General features: G+C 37.9%; 1 protein-coding gene across 6 annotated transcripts in view; it reads left to right on the forward strand.

The window, feature by feature from the left end:
* The window catches only part of ENAH (enabled homolog (Drosophila)), a 47,077-nt gene that overhangs the window by 903 nt on the left and 27,986 nt on the right, over nt 1–18,188 (forward strand). For 5 of the 6 annotated variants that reach the window (XM_010136226.1, XM_010136229.1, XM_010136228.1 and 2 more), the window contains exons 2-3: nt 754–931; nt 12,135–12,219. In XM_010136226.1, the coding sequence (XP_010134528.1) occupies nt 754–931; nt 12,135–12,219 (263 nt within the window). Of the gene's footprint in view, nt 1–753; nt 932–11,773; nt 11,786–12,134; nt 12,220–18,188 lie in introns of all 6 variants that reach the window. The other variant, XM_010136227.1, reaches the window with a different exon arrangement.

The raw sequence follows: 18,188 nt of genomic DNA on the forward strand, positions 1-18,188 counted from the left end.
TCACTCCCAGCATTTCATAAAATTCTTTTGGTCTGTTCTTGGTCCTTTCTCACCCACCTGAAGCATCGACTGAAAATCTGCTGTGATTTGTCATTAACCACTTACTCCAAGTAATAAATGGTCTCTCTGCATTCATCTGAGGACAAATGTGGTGTGGTTTGTTTTGGTTTTTTCCCATTATTCAGTAGAAAAAAGGCAAGGGGATATAGTTATCCAGGTGCAGGGATCCCCTTAGTGGATGGCTTGTAATAAATGGTTGTCCTGCCAGCTAGAATCAACCATGTTTTGTGTGAGCCATAACAGTCTTGCAAAATGATACCCAGTGATGTCTAGTAGCTCACGTAAACTGCTACTGAAATCACTGCAAGCTAAGGGGTGCAGCAACCACAGAGAGAAGATGATAACTTGGTTGCAAAAAAAAATTCTAACAAATACTCTGAAGTTAATTGAAAACTGAGTTTCTGAAATACAAATGAATGTTCATGTCAAGTACTCTGTTACTGAAAGTCAGAACTGTTGCCATTACTACATTGGTGTCATTAGTCCCCTTGTGTATTCTTATCAGTGATTTCATGCGGCATTGGAATTAAAACAGAAATGGTTGTGTGCTTCAGCTTTGTGATCTTATTTTGGGTTTATTATGGGTCCTGAACTAACCCACAAGGTTAAGGAATAAAATCTTAATGAAGCTGAAACTTTGATGAAATGGCCGTTTTAAATAACATAAGTAATTTTTTTCTTTTATGATTATAGGTGGTAATAAATTGTGCCATTCCGAAAGGGCTGAAGTACAATCAGGCTACACAAACCTTCCACCAGTGGCGTGATGCTAGGCAGGTGTATGGTCTGAATTTTGGCAGTAAAGAAGATGCCAACGTCTTCGCAAGTGCCATGATGCATGCCTTAGAAGTATTAAATTCACAGGAAGCTGGTAAGAGTCTCTTAACTTCCTTTTTTTTTGAAGATTGTTCAAATACAGAGATGGAAAAAAATGCAAATGTTTATGCATAAAAGTCAATAAACCTTGTTTCTAGTCATGATTCAGCCTCTAGCCATTTTAATTATTTGGGTGTTTTGTCTATCTAATAGTGATTCGTAACAGCGATTCTCAACTTTGCTGCCATCTGTGTAAGTACAATTCTGAACATGAAAATCGATTTCCTTGCTCTCTATTACATACAGAAACTTGCTGACTTTTTTTTGTCCAAAAAACAAAATCAAAACACCTGCCCATGAAACTTATACCACTTAATCAGGGTATTTCTCAGGATCTCTGAAGACATCCCGTGTTCTTAGTGCTTATTGGTATTTTTGCTTCTCATTGAGTACTGTCTTATTATGAAAATGTCAGGTGTTTTTCCTTCAAACTTTGCAATTCAGGTCATTCTCTTTGGCAGTTCTGGCCACACAGAGTTGTCTAGCTTGGAGACCTTGAATCCAGGGGTAACGTTAGGATGAGTACATAATTTAGACAACAGGTCTGTAATTTAATTTGTTTGGAGAAGAGGGTGACATAGAGGGTTCAAAATGCTGGTGGAAAAATGTGTAGCTTTCAGTCTTCAGGTGGTGTCTGTGAAATATTCTGGACTGGCTCTACAGCAAATTGATTCAGTATAATACTGTGACACACAGGGAGGGAGGTTTTCTTTTAAAAGACTAAAAGAGACTTTTGTGTGCTTGTAACCAAATAGAATTCTTTGTCCTCATTAAACTTTAAAGATTGCCCATGTAAGAAGAGATAGTATGTCTGTGCCAGGATTTTCTCTTGTGAAGAAAAGAGTCTGTAGATAACCTTACTCCGGCTGTCTCGACTACAGCAAAAGAAGGTGACTTTATCGAGTTGCTTTTCATTCTGATAGTTGTTTTAAGACATACCTTTTGAAACTAAGGTGTCTAGACCAAGGATGATGCATTTTGTGGTGCTTATGCTGCTGTTACGTAGCATACAGGGCCAAAATAGAAAGAGTAGCTAGAGGTGCAAGATTTCTTTTTGCCAGATAAAATAGTCCAGTTGTGTATCCCATCCTGCCTCTCAGTGGGACATTTTCTCCTCTAAATCGCTCAGTTCTCCCTTCCCTAGGGATTACTCAGATGAGAAACGGAATGCATGAAATGTTTACAGTCATCACACATGCAACATTTTGGAACAGAAAGTGTGGGTTTCTGCAAGTCTGAAAAGGGCTGATTTATGATAATTATCACAAATTTGAGAGGGTTGTGGTTCACATTACCTGTACTTGAAGAGTTTGGTGCAACATGTTTCAAACAAGTGTGTATGTGGATATATGCATAGTTATGTTTTCATAATTTTATTTAACTTCTCCTAACACTAAATCTGAGGTACTAGAGAGGCTGAAATGACATAGGCAGGCATGACAAGTGCTCATTTTTTTTAATTGGTTGGTGTGTCTGGTTTTTCTTTTAATGGATTATTGTGGTTTGTCTAATGACTAGTTCTCTTGCTGCTTTATGCAAAGTATGTGTGGGCTAACAGCTACGTTGCTATATTTTTCAGTAGTAGAAGTTTTATTGGACTAAGATGCTGCTTCACTTTGTAAAGACTCGGATAAAACTAAAATTGTTTTTAGGCGTTTCTTTAAATGTAACCTTAGTAATACAAAACATCATTCAAACAGTAGCCTAGAATCAATGTAATTCCACAGGAGCAAACAGCTCAGTGGAAATAACTCTTTCCTGTTGCATCACTTCAGTAATTTGTACTCAGTGGAAATAACTCTCTTTCCTGTTGCATCACTTCAGTAATTTGTAGATGGGGAGGGGGAGGAGAACTGAGCTTTGCAATGAGTCTAAATAAAATGAGTATATTTAGAATTCAGTCCTCTGCTTGTCACAAATCATCAGTTTTTCCAAACCATTCTGCTAGTAGTCTCTTCGTCGGTCTCTGAAGTGGCCCTTCAGTTTGAGGTTGTCTGCTAATGTCTGATTGGGGAGCTGGTTTGTTTTCAGGTAGATTTTTGTGTGGCTTATAAAATGAGAGTTGAGTATGACTGTACTATCCTGTCCTGATTGCTGACTGCAGTCTGCGTAGGTTGCTCGTAATGGCCTTGAGATGTACGTCTGACAAGGACTTGGATTAAGTTGTGTAATCATGTTTAAGAGTGACTGGTTGGAACTGGTTTAAGTTTTCTGAACTGTAACAGGGTGGCTTTGTTTCCCCTTCCAGTGATTTGAGTTGGTAGTGGTAGGTACAAGTCAAAATCCATTAATTAGCTGCATCATAAACTAATGGGTGGACACCACTGGCACAGGAGGAGGTAACTGTTCTTCTGTACCTTCAGTCAGCCAAGAAGGACGGTGGCTGTTGGAGAGATTAGCTATCGCATACCTATTTCACAGACAGACAGGTGCTCTAGCTTCCAACAAGGTGAAATAAAAACAAAGCTTAGCGTTGTCAGCGTTGCATCAGCAGATGTCTGAAGATGAGTAGTTTTGTGCTGCTGCTTGTGAAAAATAATCATAATTATACATGTAGAATTGCTTTGTCAGTCTGTTACCATTTCCAGACAATGTTTAAAGATAAATGTTTATAATGTGTCTCTTAGAATGCTGTCAACAAGTGTTCCTAAGGTTTGTCATCCGGGAGGTTTGTCAGTGTATGATCTATGTATTACTTAATTTTTCTTAACCCGTGTTGGTGTAAGAAGTAAAAAAGATCTTTCTGAACATGCCAGCTTCAGTAATGGAAATAGGATACTAAGTACGCTGCAGTTTGGAAACAAACTAATGAGACTCCTTGCTCAAAATTTAATTTCTCTATAGTTAGTGTAATTTCCTAAAAGTGCAGCTAGAAATGAAGTTACTGTCTCTGAGGCTCTAATATTAGCTTTTTGTTCTGGGAAACGGATTACAACTGCCTTACCCTTTTTATAAACAAATTAGCTGTTTTTGAAAAGGTGTTGGGTATATGTTATGAAAGGAATTTGTGCTAATACCTGAAGATCAATGTGATGGTTTTGTTTCTTCCAGTTTATCTGCTAGACTTTTAAAAATTTCTAACGTACACAGTCCTCGTTGGTATTCTGATGATGTTGCTTCAAAAATCTGTGCCTGAAGAGGACAACTCTATGATTTATAGAAATATTTATATAATATAATTTTTTCTCTAATTTATGTAAATTGCTGTGTTTCCTAGTATATCTCGATCAGCATTTAGAATTTCCAACTCCAGTAAAACAAAGAAATTCTATACAGATAACTTCTCTTTTATTCTAGAATCGCTTAAAATTAACGTGTGATTCTTGGAGTATCCTTGTTTTCTGCTGTAGTTTCTTATTTTGGCAATTTCTTTTTATTAGCTTGGTTATTTTAAGTTATATTTTATTCATAAAAGGAAAGCAGATTTAATGTTAGCTGAGCATGCTGTTCAGAAATTCATAGAGCTGCAGATGAATTTTAAGCTTTATGCAAGGGTTCACAGAACCGTAAACAACTTCTGAGGAATACTAAAGATTATTTTTCGGATATCCTTTTGGTTTGCAAGTCAGCTGTTACTTATGGCTCACTTGCTCTTTTTTTTTAATAAGTTACATAGTCGTCTTCTCTCTTGCATATATTTGAAAAATGTCATTGATCTTTGCTTACAGTTGGCACCCTCAGCTGTTCCCCTGGTGACGTGGGTTGAGGGTGTTTAATTTAGGATCTCCCTCTAGTGGATCTCCAGCAGCAGAGGCAAAGCCACTGGGTGCCCGTACCTTGAGCAGGCAGTGACAGGCCCGTGTTGTTTGACGAGTTTGCAGTGCAGAGTGAAAGCTGGAGTAAAGGCATTAGTGCAACTGGCAAATTTCTTCAAAAAATCGGTAGAGGTTTGTCACAAAGGACCCTGAGTGATGACTGCCTTGTCAGTGAAACTGAAGTAGGTTTTTTCTTCCCCGTTTTACAGTGCTGATCATGTGACCATCCCAATTTTTTACGCTTGAACTCTGTTTATTTAAATCCATGTAAAAGTCAAAGAGTTTTCACTCCATTCTGGTTTGAATAACCGCATGAGCTAGTAGCTGTTCAACCAGACCCCATTTTCCTTCTGGCTAGTTAATCATATTGTAGGCCACCTGCAAATCCAGAAGGGAAAGACAACACAGGACTGTGCTTTATCCTGGAATTTTAAGGGAGACTACTGCTGCTGCAGGTTCCTGCCCCATACTGTTTAGGAATATTTAATTTCATTAAATAGTTGTCATTTGGTGAAGGTGTAACTTTTGACCACCTCAGACAAGCATGTGTCATGAGTTTAAGAGGTAGAGGTAATTTGAAGAGGATTTCTGGCTTTAAGGCAGTGTCTTCAGATACTCAGTAGCTGGTCTTACTTGTCTAGAGTAAAGGTAACTGCTTTTTGTGAAGGTTTTGCATTGCATTACAAAGGAAATATTACGTCTGCATTAAGTAGAGCTCAGTGTTGCAATCAAAGTGACTCTGGAATGAGAGAATGAAGGGAAGCTAGATGGCTGAGAAAATTCTCTGATGTGTGAGAAAATGGATTATTCCTTTGAAGAAATAAGGGCAAGTAAGAGAAGTGTGCGTAGGGAGAAGGGAGGAACAAAGGGGGATCATGCTGGGTTTTACTGCAGAAAAGTACCTCTGGTTCAGCTGGAATTGGGGTGGTTTTGTGTGGAATCTGTCTTCAGTCTCAGGAAAGCTTTCTAAGACGAAGTATGACATGTATAATTTGCATTGGAGGAGGTACTTCGAGTTGTTTGTTACAGAGGACGAAAGCGGCAAAAGAGCTACTGAAGGATGTCGTACAACCGTAAATAAGCCTATTCTGATTCTTTCTACTGTAATTCTACATATACGTAAGATTCATGGTGGTTTTTGTATTAATCCTTAACAGTTATATATTTGTCCTTGAAAAGGTTTTGGGATATTCTGGATATAAGGGCAGGGATGGGAATGGCTTCAGTGAAGCTGTTCTGATATTGCCTTAGATAACACTTCAATTCATAGGAAAATGGGGAGGAGGGAAGAAGAAAAAGAGGGCTTGGGGTTTTTTTTTGTTTGTTTCCAGGGTCTCTTTATTTTGTTAGTTTAACCATGGAAAAAAGCCTTGAGGTTGAAGTTCTTCGAAATTATTAGTAACCCCAGGAGTGAGGCTGTCCAGTTCTTAAATAATCAGACTTTTATGGGGGAAAGATGCATGCCTCTTCCATAGCTGTATACTGATACACGGTCCTTTATCTGACAGCAATGATAGTTCGTTAAATCCTTGATGATAAAATAATGCACTTACAGATTGAATAATTTAGTATCTTTGGGAAACGCAAACTGAAACAAAGACTGGGGTTGCCTGCTTGCAGTATGTGTAGAGACTATAGGAGACTGAAATGAGAAACGTGTATGTGGGGCTGGGGGGGATTTCAGATTCTTTTCCTCGTACTGTTTCAGTTCATGAGAGAAACTGTTTTACTGCAGTAAAGTAATCATGCTGTACCTGTACTCTTGGCAAGCCTCTGGAGCAGGCTGTCAGCACTCCCTGTCAGAATGGGAGAAACACGATGTGGTGGTATTACCTGTGTTGTCAGAACAATCTCTGGGTTTGCTGGTAAATTGTTTTGTTTTTTTGTTCTTGTCCTTTTAAATATGGGTTGATTAAAGAATATTTTTTAGTTACTAGATTTTATAATAGCTAATTCTGATTATCTAATCTTGATTTATATGCTAAAATATTGACCTAAAGGAAGTTATTAACTGTTTATGGGACAAAATACTTCAATTCCATTTCAATTGCACATAAGATTATCAAAAGCATCATCAGTGATAGTTGTGATAAAGGAAGTGAAGTGAGAGTTGCTAAATTTTCGGTGTTATACTCACTTTCAAGGGTTGCCTGAGTGGTATTTCTGATGTGCGTGGTTCTTCAAATTTAGTGTTGTATCAGGTGGAAGCATTGAAGTTTAGGTGGCAACCTAAAGAATTCAGTTAACATTTTGTAGTTGGTCTAAACTGCGTGACAAACATACATAATACATAAATGTGCATTAATTTTGTGGATAAAGTTTTGTTGAATGAAACATTGGATGTTTAGTAAACATTCTCTTGGATTCATATTGTTTAAAAATGTTACTAGTAGAAGTCGTAGCTGTATTAAATCTGCTGCCTTTTGGGAACAGGGTGTTGTCATAAAATCATGAACATAATTGTGGAAATACAGTTTTGTTAGGCTCATCTTTGTATTATTATATACAAATAGTGACAGTCATCATCTATAGCATTACTATTTAAACAAATTTTGACAGAACTGGGGAAAAAGTGATAAATATCCTGGAGTAGATGGTATTAATATATTTAACTTCCAATCCTTTTTAAAGATTGAGATATTGTAATTTCATAAAGCAACTGTTGTACCCTGCTGTTGAAGCTCTGGTGCCACAAGCCTGCTTGAGGTCACCCAGCAAGCTAGTGCTGAGCCAAGCCCAGCGCCCAGGTTATCAGTGCTCTCTTTCCAAGGCTCTGCTGACATTGATAAGAGGCTTATCTCTACTTAAATTCATACATATTTTAGTGAATATTTTTGTTGTCCCCTTTTATTACCTCGATCAGGTAAAAGTGCTCGTGAAGTGAATTGGAAAGCTTTTACTTTCAGTATAGAAAGTGCGATGTAGTTACCACTCTGCTAAAATAAATCAAAGCAACGAGTAAATTAACTGAGCTGAAGGTACTTACAAAATGGTAGCCATGTATGAGGAAGTAGTTATTTGAAGGAAGAAGTCCTAGCTAGAAAATGATTCACCCAAACAGAAGTACTAGAGAATAATTTTGTCACTTGTTAATGGCTTAGTTTTTGACCATCATAGTCTTGCATATAAAACCATAATACAAGTCTGGGTCTCGAGGAGCGGTGCCCTTCTGCTTCTCCTGAAGGCTAGTTATCAAGTCTCCTCAGACTTTGTTCTGTAATGTCCTAGAAAAGGACAGGGTCTGAATGGAAGGAGAAGGAGCTAGAGGCAAGTGAGTTTGCTTCATCATATTCATTTTTCTTATTACTTCCTAGTGTAGATCTATGAAAAAGCTTGCTTTCCATTTATTCAGAAAACTTTTAAGGATGTAGTAAAAGACTTTTTTTTAATGTTCTTATATTCTGTAACAGAAATACTTTTTTTTTTTTTTTTTGCTGTGGCTTTGAACTCTTGCCTGGGGCATGTTCTTTGCTTAGTAGGTGTACTCAAACTGTCCTTAATGAAAATCTTTTCTAAAGATTATAATTAGTACGCTTACCTTTATAACATATGTCTATATAAATAAACTTGCTGTCTGCTTTCAGTCCATTCTTCCTTTGAAAGGTCAGTCGTACTTGGGTTTGAATATCAGACTGTATAATTGGAATGCTGCTTAGTTTTGGCACTAAAACTGAGAAATGAGAGTGGGAATTCTTAATTACTGCATTGTTTATGTACACCGTTTCTCTGGGGGAAAAACTGAGATCTTCACCTCAAACTAAAATCGTCATGTGTGAGAGATGAGCAACTTTTTCTAAAGGTACCAGATTTTTAAAAGAGTCTTTTAATGCTGTGCTCTGAACAGTACAATAATTGCAGGAGTGGGTTTTTTGTGTGTGTGTTTTGACTTTCTCAGAACCCCACATGACCAAGAAATCTTTCATGTGATCCGACTGCCAATAGTCCCCCAAAAAGCACTTCATCTATCCTTACATTACTAGCTCCCAAGCAAGACAGTCCAGCCAAGTGAAAATAGAAACAAAAAATACATTGTGTAACCTGTAGTACCTGTATTGTTCCAACCTTGAACAGTAGATGCTTTGGGTTTTTAGGGTTATTGCCTCCTAGGAATGTGATGTCTTCAGTGTCAGCCAGGTGCTGTGTCAACACTGCTGGTATACGGCAGGCGACGTTAAAGGATGGTGGAGTGGAGACTTCGATGTGAACCCCCAAAGCAGACAATGTAATTGAAAGACTGAAGTAACTGATGACCTGAAAGGCATCAAGAAGCAGCCATGTGTTTTCATCTCCAGCTTGCTAATTATACTTTTGTAGGGTTGTGCAACTGGAATTAAGTCAGCTGCTGAATGGAGATACAGTGGTAAGAAGTCAGTTGAAGGTGAAAATTAAGTTAAAGGAGTTAGATAAACTACAGCTCTGGTTGTGGTTTAAAAAGGAAAAGCTGGGGATGTTTAATTTGGTTCCATCAGCCCCCAGCAGTCTGATGTCATTCCCTGAGCTACGCCAGCAGCGTGTCTGTGTGACTGCATGGAGAACCAGAACTGGTCCTGATCTAGCTGGTGAAAACACTTCCTGCAGGCTTTTTTCCCTCTGGGATTTTTAGCACATTGGATTTCCATTCCATCTCTCACAACGCAGTTGACTGAACAGTTGTAGAGGAGGGGTGATGGAAAGGTGAGAATAAGCTGAAAAACAGAAAGCGTTGAAACTGGAGCGGCTGCTGAACAAATTAGTATGGAATTATATCTTCTGTCTGTCAGTGTGCTGCAGAGTGCACCATCTGTGCTTGCGTTAGAAAAAGAAAGATGTTAGGTTTTGCTTAACTCAGAATGAATAAGCCATTCAGCCTCCTCTCTTACTTGGCTTCTACCAGTCTCTGAAGATGACGTGAGTCCTGTGGAAGGATCAGACTTTTTTTCCAAGCAGTGTCTATGAATATTTCACTTGGGGGCTGATGTTGCTGAAGTATCTTTTAGTGTTCAAAAGCCTCTGAGAGAGCCTTTTATTAGCTAGCTCCTGCTTATTTATTACACCATCTGTCCCACTATCCAGACAGCTGTATTTTAGCAGTGAAGTGGTGGTCTTGGCCTGCTGTAATAAATTTTATAGGATAAAACATACTTTTCTGCCTGGTATGTACCTTTAACTTGCCAATGTCTGTTAGCATGGTGGTTGTTAAGAATCTCTGCTTGCAGAGAATGGGTTGAATTACTTGGTAGCTGAACTTTTCTTTCTTGAAAACCTTTGGTATACTCAGGTTGCATTTCCTTATGGCAATAATGTATGAGAAATATTAGAATAACCATGCTAATTGTTAGCAGGTTAGCAGTGTTTGGCTCTTTCATGTCCAGCTATGAAAAAACAGATGTAACTTACTGGAGCAGGGTGGACAGGTTAAGCTGGCTTGGCTTACTGATGGTTGTGTTCTGCAGAATTGATGGTGAGCATGATTTTCTGACAGACAGTGCTCTAGAACGAAGTTTGAGGCTACAAGAACATGATTTCGGATAGCTAGGCTGGTCGAAATAGCCAGTGCAAGTGAAGTTAGTTGGTTGTCAGCAGAAGAAAGAGTTTGGGGGGCACTGGTAGAAAGGTTGTAGAGTGGTGGTCTACACTCGGCTACTGCAGTGTGATAATACTTTGTTCAGAAAAACCTGTTAAATACTCTTAAGGATTAAATGGATGGAAGTTTGAAGTTTTCATTTCTACTGTATTTTCAGTACAAAATAATTGCAGTTGGTAAGTGGTCATAGTATGACCATTTATTTTTATTTTTATTCTTTATTATTAATTTTTAGGTCAGTGTGTTTCATCCTGAGAAACGACAGATCTGAGGGAAGTGAGTGTATTAGACGTGGCGAGGGGTAGTGGTATATAGCACCTTTAAGCAGCAGCACAGCTGCTGCTGGATTATGTCTACCGATAAAAGTCCATGAAAGGCTGCAGCATGGTGCAGACGGCAAATAGTCCGGCTGCTTGGGAGCTGGAGTCATGGGTTAATGGGCATAAAAGCCTTCCCTGTCATGCAGGGGACATGTCAGAGGAGAATGTGACTTTGAAAGTTTTAAAGCAAAAAGTTTTGCAGATGAGCAATATGACAGATGTTTCTACTTAGTGATAATTATGAATTGCCATTGCAGTTAAGTCTTTTGCATTAAAAATAATATAGATCTATATATGTGGGTATCTCTTAGAGAATACACCAAGCAAAATCAGTACATGCAGAGCAGCATCATGTATTTGAGTATGAGGACCTAATGCTTGCTGAAAAGAATAAATAAGGAAGCACACAGCTTCTGTAGTACACATCCTGCTGTCATTTTCTACAAGTTCTTGCATTACTTAACTGTAGGGTACAGCACATAGTATACACTTAGAATTTTCAGGATTCGTTGTCTTTATGACCACAGTGTAAACGATACAATGGTGTTTTGAGTAGTTTGTTGTGTAGCCTTTAAACAGGGCACTTAGGTGCTGACTGTGAGAAGGATTGCCTGTCCTTGATGTCTCAGTATATCACATATGGTGTCTTCATGTTTTTGGTTGAAGTTCAGATGGCAAACAAATTTTATGTATTTGTACTTGAGGTGGGGGAGTCTCATTACAATTCCTGGTTTACTGCCCTTTTTTACAGAAACAATGCATTCGTGATCTGCTGTATTCCATTCCATACTTCTTCACCCTTCGCTTCAGTTATTTCTTCTTAAATAATTTTGTGCTGTAAATACATTTGTGATAAAAATAGAAAAGCCTCAGTATTTAGAAGAAAGATCTAGCATATACAATTAAATGAAAGATATGTGTACGAGTAAAAGTTGAAGATGACTTTGCATATCCTTCACCTCCACGCTTTTTGTGCTTAGCAGAATGCGCTGTTTGTACATTCGTTATATGCACCAGTTCCTTTGGAGACAACGCTTACCTCTCAAAAAAGGAAGGTCATTGATCCAAGTCCATGAGCCAAAATCAGAGTAAATTTTTGTGTAACCTGAAGAAACGTATTTTATCTTCCTTCTCTCAATACAATGATAAGCTTCTGATGTTTTTTCTCCTGTTTTGTTTTTTTTCTTTCCCATTTCTAGTGTTCTATTTAGGTGAGTGTTTTAATTTTTTTGAGCCTTTTCTGTTCCTCCAAGAGTACTTGTTCGTTGTTTTAAGAAAATCTCAGGTTTGGAGTGCTTTTCAAAGCTTTTGTCAAGTTCTATCATATATAAAATTTATTTTGCGCTTTTGTGAAACCTGTTCATTCATGTGAAATAAATCCATTCTGTAAATATGTAAGGTAACATTTGTTGCAGTTTTTATTTGCTGTATTATGTTGTTGAGCTTGTTTGGCTTAAAAAGCAGAAGTAAACAGTTGATGGCTGGCCTTTTCCTTGACTTCATGCTTTTTTGCATGGTAAAAGTTCAAATCGTTAATTTCTGGTCTGTCTTTGCTTTTAGGTCCTACATTGCCTCGACAGAATTCACAACTTCCCTCTCAAGTACAAAATGGTCCATCACAAGAAGAATTGGAAATCCAGAGAAGGTATGGTATGATAAGTGAACAGCTGTTCAATTAAAGAATGTAGTAACTCTTCACTAATGATGAGGAATTAAATACCGAGGTTTTACAGTTACTCTCTTGCATTATGGCAGCATTTGTCTGTGTGCAGTTTTCTGTAGTGCAGCTTTCCTGTATGTGTAGCGAGATCCCTCATTCTTGATCACCACCCGTTCAAACAATGCAATTGGTATTGGCCTGTCATGAAAGAGTTGAAGATCAGATGGGAAGCTTTGGAAGATTTCAATGCTGTCATTTTCAACCAGAGTAATTAATTTTCCAGTGACTGTTGTATCTTCAGTTTTTTACACACGCTTATGAAGAGGAAAGCAGCAGCTAAGGAAGGAAGTTTTAACCTTTAGAAGTAGAGAATTAAATCATCATGGAGAATGACAATTTTTCTTCCTGAAAATATGGATGCGCTAGATCAAAATATGTATTGGAAAGCTTGTTCACCTTTATACTGTATTAGTTCTTTAGCAAAGAAACCCTCATTTTCTGCTTTTAGTGTATACATTTATGGAACATTTTGTAGTTCCCCTTTCAGCTGTAGCAATACTGGTTATATCTGTGCTGCCCTTGGAGCAGTCCATGTTCCCCATACCAGTTGACATTCCTCTAAGCTAAACTGTTCCCTTCCATGTGAAGCCACCGTACCCTGTCCCGTGCCCTGTGGAATGTTCTTCAGACCTGTAGCATTTTGAACGTTTTTTTTTTCCAGTTCCTTTTAATAATCATATTGATCATGTGCCCAAGTTCTGGGAACAAACTTTCTAGTTGTGTGGCAATATGGGTTAGTGCTGTAGATTGCAGTTTCATAACTCATATCCCAGACACTCAAAGTCTTCTAGGATAGTGCTGTTGAGCTAAGTAAAAACAGCAAGACCTTGGGCTGTCTCAGGCTTACGGGCTGTGGTGCAATCCTGGATTGTTTTACCATCAAAATACTCCCGGGAGATTAGCTGTTCCCTTCCAGAAGGGATGCTGGGAGCGATTTGTGTCACGTGCAGTACAGATGCAGGGAACAGGATCCTTGAAAAAATAGGAAGTGGTCCAGGCTGATGGTGTAAATGCACTTAATAGCTTTCAGTGGTAACTGGAAAAATATTTTTAACTTGTTGGGGTCTACTCAACACTGAAGTTTTTTCTATTTTGGTATTTTGCATTTAGTTTGTTTATGCAAAGGTGAGCAGAACAAGATTGCTAATTTGGGAATAATTCACACTATAGATTTGATAAACTAGCTGTACGTGTTGAACAAAGTTTTGACATCAAATTTGGTTGTACTTGTCTGTCTCTTATGCAGAACGGAGACTGCTTTATTTGAAGGTTCCCTTGTTCAAAACCAAATAGCAAGAAGCTCATTACAAATCTGTCTGATGCGTTTATGTGCAAGTCTGCTGTTGTGATAAAAGGTCTTTTATGTCACTTCTTTTTGACAGACTTTTAAAAAGCTTTTTTCTTTTGATTTTTTCTGTCCTACAGTAGTAGTTATTAATATTTTTATTTCCCATCTGTTCCTTTAGAAAGCTGTATTAACTGAAATTTGTAATGCTGAAATACTTTTCAGAGAAGCATTGTAGATGGACGGCTCCTCAGAAAAAAGTGCTGCCCCGTGTTAAGAACTTTGCAAGTCTCTCGAAATATTTTGGGCGTAAAGGGCGTACCATCAGATGGCATTCTTATGGCTTCACTTTCTCATTTATCAGTGCTCCACTTGTTTTCATCTAATGTCCTCTTTGAAGTCTGGTCCTGGTTTTGATTTGGTTTTCCCCTAAAAAAGGCTGGAGAACTGGAATGAGTGTTTACTCATGTTGCTAGCCAGATTGTGTGTGGAAAGACTATGCTGTTGTGTCATTAAGCCTGAGAAGAATGTGTAATTTTGTTAAAACGTTTCACAAATGCTTCTCTGGTCTCTGCCACTGTGACTATATAGTTGTAATACGGTTCTGTTAATCTAAACTAGAACTTCCTTTTGTAGTAACCGCCTTTCGGCTTTTAGACTGTAATAACAATAGTCTCACTACCATAATGCAGAGACTAGTAAATAGTTGGGAAGAAAAGGTTTAGGTATATTTTACTTTTATCGTATGTTAACATATGTTTTAATGTTTATTAAGCGACATTTCCAGTCTCAGTAAAGGGTAAAGGCAGCGTGGGCAGAACTGAATTCTGTGATGGCGAGCAGTAAGATTACAGGGTGCGCCGGAGAATGGAATCAGTGGTACTGTGTGGGAAGGAACGTGAGTTTGTGATGGATCAGTAGAAGGACAGTCTTTGCTGAGTCTAGTGCTCATGGAATATGTCTGGGGTAGAGGTTTTGTTTAAGAAGTGGCTTGGTAATAGTTGTTTTTAAATGCTGGTCTTGTATCCCTCACCCTAGGTGTACCTTGATTCAGTAGCATTGGACTGATTACTGTGTTAAGTTCAAGAAAATATTTTTCAGTATTGAAGTCTGAGGGGGAAAAACTTGCTTACGTAAAAATTAAAGTTGAAAAAGGCATGCTGTGGAGGTCATCTAGTCTAACCCTTGGCTCAAAGCAGGACTAATTTAAAAGTTAAGTTATATGGCTTGTATCTTCAGGGTTTTCGTAGGCACAAATGGCAAAACATTTATTCCGAAATGTTTTGCCAAAGCAGTGACCAGTGAAGAATGGCATAGTAAAGAGAGCTCTTCAACTGGTGTTTTCCTTAACTTCTACAACCAGTATTCAGGAATCTTGGGGAAATTGTGAACCAAAGAATTAAATTGTTAACGGAAGTGTATTATTTTGGTTCAAAAATCTTTCTCTATTTGAGAGAGGATTTAGATGGTCCTACATTTTGAATAGAAGTGCTAAAGTAGTAGTTCAGTGTTTACTGCAGAGCTTGTTACTGGAATATTCGCATTGTTTACTGTGCAGTGATGACGCTCCGTAAAGCCACTAGGACCAGATGTGTGATCTACAACACTGCGGGTTTTAGAGGCCAAGATTACACATAAGGTGGTCAGTGAAATAATTTTGTCTGGTGAATTGGTACATTTGTTACTGCCTTAAGAAGCCTTAACACATGGTGTATACTTCCCCTGTCAGGTAGTATTTAAAGACAACTGTAAATTTCCTTAACTTGCACTCATTGAAGTACAAGCTTTAAAACACTTCAGCTTCTACTTTCCACCCTCAAAAATTAAGGGATTTTTTTGTTACATGGGTAATATTTCATTTTGTCAGAGTGGTAGTCAGGCAGTGTTTATAAATTCCACTGATTGTTTGATAATGAGCCAGCTTCAGTTGACATACGTATTTGTTAACTTCAGGGTTACTTAATGTCAAATACCATTTTAAAATATAAGATTAGTTCATGGCATGCCTGTGTGTGCTACTTGTGCATGTAAATTTACCTTCTCTTCCAGCAGTGATAAATATATTGTCAGGAATATGAGTCACTGAGTTGGTATCTAATATGACCCTTGGGAATTTAATGAGTTAATGTCTATAAATAACTTCAAAATCATCACCGCTTCATAAATAGAGATCAAGAACACCAGAAACGGAGAAAGTGTATAGATTGTAAGGAATAATGAGGGTATACAAACCGCCTCTTGTCCTTCAGGGACGTAATGGACCAAAACTTGACCGACTTCTGTCGTAAGTACTCGAAAATGTTAGAAGTTCTCAAAATGCAACAGCAGAATATAAGGGGGTTTTATAATTGTTAAATACTTCAAGTTTGCTTACAGTTCTAGTTTATTTCATGGATTGGGATGATACTGTTAAAGAAAGCTTGGTGTGTGACTGCTAGGAGGTGATATCAAGGTGGTGTGCTTTTCGTAACATCTTTTGGTAGGCTTCTTTGTTTTAGATACTGCAAATTCAGAGGCTGACAAGAGTAACAGTTTCTTACTTACCAATGGTCTTAAAGCAATGCTTTTTATTTTACAGATGAAAAGTATTTTTTTATTTTGCTAATCTTAATTTTACCTATGTAAAATTTATGTTTTATTCCCTGCTGTAAATTAGTAATTATTAGAAATAATAGTTGCTGAGCTGTTTTAAAAGTGTGTGGAAATTCTGAAAGAAAAAAACCTGAATCCCACAATTCAGTACTATTGTAACTATAATAATTTAAAGGAAGGAAAACTTGACTGTCACATTTTGTCCTTCATAGCCTAGTTTGGCTATGAAGTGTATCAGTGGCCAGATACACTGTCTCCAGTTTTCCTCTGCTTTTTTATTTTGAGAAAGTAGGATTTCTTTAAAGGCATAAGGATTTATTAGATAACAACTGAGCAAACAGTTCTAATCTGAGATAGACATATGAATATGATTTAGTAGTTGGCTTTTTGGTTTAGGGTATAAGAGTGGTCAGTGGAATGCTGTCATATGGTTGTGTTGTGTGCTCTGTGTTACAAAATCTGCAGCAAGTTTACATCCCAGAGACGTTGTTTAGATGGAATCAAAGGGGTTTTTCAGTGCCTAAGCTAGGAGTTTCCAACAGATCGAAGTTCTATCAGTGTAAACTTTTCAAGTCGAGCTTGTTGAGGTAGTTTCTTGGGACAGCCTACAGCCGCTTGGATTTTTCCAGCCTTTGCATTACATGTAAGGATGGGAGACAGAAGCAAAAAAACCAATCAGGTTTTTGTTTTAGCAACTCTCATTTTCTTTCCATTCGCAGTGAACTTTTCTTTATTTCATCAAATCTAGCTTTCAGACACTTAATAACTGGCTTTGCAGAGAGGTAATAGGTGCTGTCTGGTTACAGTACTGAGTAGCTGTAGATGTTGGGTAACACTGACATGTTTAGCAGACTGAGAAGAGCGCACTTCCATTAAGCAGTCTTTTGACGATATTGGCAAAATTGCTGCCTTAATTGCTGCAATTGAATACGGATGTTGCTTGAAGGATGGTTCTGACAAGTGTCTTAGTTAACACTTTTAAAAATGTCTCATTGAAATCTTACCTTTTCTGTGAAATTTTCAGTCTGTGAGGTTTTTTCTGTTTGTTGAAAAACATGAAATTGGGATTAGAAACTTTTCTACATTTTTCCAGGCTTTGGTTATTGCTGTTCCCTTTTATGAAATTGGTTCTATCCTTTCTGTACTCACTAGAATATACCACTGAGAGTGAGTTCCCAGTAAAAGTAGATCTTTCTGCACCTGAGATTCTTAATTTTATCTAAAATTTTATGTGCTCAGATGACTTCCTGCGATCGGGCTTCTGCCAGAAAAGTTCAAGTTTTCTGTTCGCTTACGTAATATATTGAAAAGATCAAGGTGAAGAGGACTAGGCTTGATGAGGTTTGATCAAAGAGCATTAATAGATCCCTTTGTCTATTAGAATCCCTGTATCTCCTAGCCTTTAGATTTATAGTTGCCTCTTCATGTCTTTATCATGGTGGCTGGTTGCTAGTTTTCACTTGACTGATGAAACCTGTTCTTTCTCTTATTTTCTTATTTCCAGCTAGTGTGGTTTGAGCTTATAACAAAAGCTTGTTCTTAGACCTTAAATTCCTTTTGATCAAGGAAATGAAAGCCCATTATTTTGACTTTGGTAATGTGAAAAGCTTTAGAACTGCTTTTACAGAAAAGAATAATTAACCAGATAAAACATAGCACAGTAAAGGGTACGCAGACAGTGTTTTCTTGTGCAAAAGCAGAAAGGCTGTTCATGCAGTGTTCCTGGGCTTTAGTAAGTGATGGATACCAAGAGGGAGTTTCCTAGTAAGGTGGAAAAGAGGATTGCTGTGGAGATGAGAGTAGCATGAGAACAGGCACTTCCTCCTGCATCAGTGGGACTGGGAACAATCAAATTCTGTTTGGTGTTTTGCTGAGCCAAGCAAGTCCTTGCTGCTGATGCGAGTTGAGGTACATGACTACAAAGGAGAACAGAACGAGTTTGATCGTGTTGCAGATTTTGATAATCAAAATGGAATGAGAAATAATAATAGCAGCTGTCCTGGTTTTAGAAGTTTTT

The sequence above is a fragment of the Buceros rhinoceros genome, unplaced genomic scaffold, assembly GCF_000710305.1.
Source record: "Buceros rhinoceros silvestris isolate BGI_N320 unplaced genomic scaffold, ASM71030v1 scaffold1035, whole genome shotgun sequence".
In the NCBI taxonomy this organism is placed as follows: Eukaryota; Metazoa; Chordata; class Aves; order Bucerotiformes; family Bucerotidae; genus Buceros; species Buceros rhinoceros.